At 66.0% G+C, this 288-nt stretch overlaps 1 protein-coding gene across 1 annotated transcript in view; it reads right to left on the bottom strand.

Annotated features, from left to right (window-relative positions):
- Positions 1–73: 73 nt before the first annotated feature.
- Positions 74–288, bottom strand: part of LOC104466094 (protein argonaute-1-like) — a gene marked incomplete at both ends in the record, with an annotated part of 1131 nt that continues 916 nt past the window's right edge. Inside the window, one exon of the mRNA XM_010079419.1 lies at positions 74–255. Coding sequence (XP_010077721.1) covers positions 74–255 — 182 coding nt within the window. The remainder of the gene's footprint in view (positions 256–288) is intronic.

Raw genomic sequence — 288 nt, 5'->3', positions numbered from 1 at the left:
CGGTCCCCTCCCTAGCACACGCGGCCACCGCTGCCCCGTGCCCACCCGCCGGGCTGTCCCCCAGCGCCGGTACCTCATGGAAGACAAGTGCCTCATGGCGACGTCCAGCGCCTGGACGGACTCCAGCGGGACGGGGATCTGCCCGCTGACCAGCGCCTCGTGCAGCATGCGCCAGCTCACGATGGCCATCCACTTGATAGAGACCTTAAAGATCCGGTCCTTGCCTTCCCCCGGGATCGTCACCTCAAAGTCAACCTGGGAGAGAAGGGATGGGGAAGTGATGGTGGG

Source organism: Pterocles gutturalis, unplaced genomic scaffold, assembly GCF_000699245.1.
Source record: "Pterocles gutturalis isolate BGI_N339 unplaced genomic scaffold, ASM69924v1 scaffold4204, whole genome shotgun sequence".
Taxonomy (NCBI): Eukaryota; Metazoa; Chordata; class Aves; order Pterocliformes; family Pteroclidae; genus Pterocles; species Pterocles gutturalis.
This window is presented reverse-complemented; position numbering and strand designations above follow the sequence as displayed.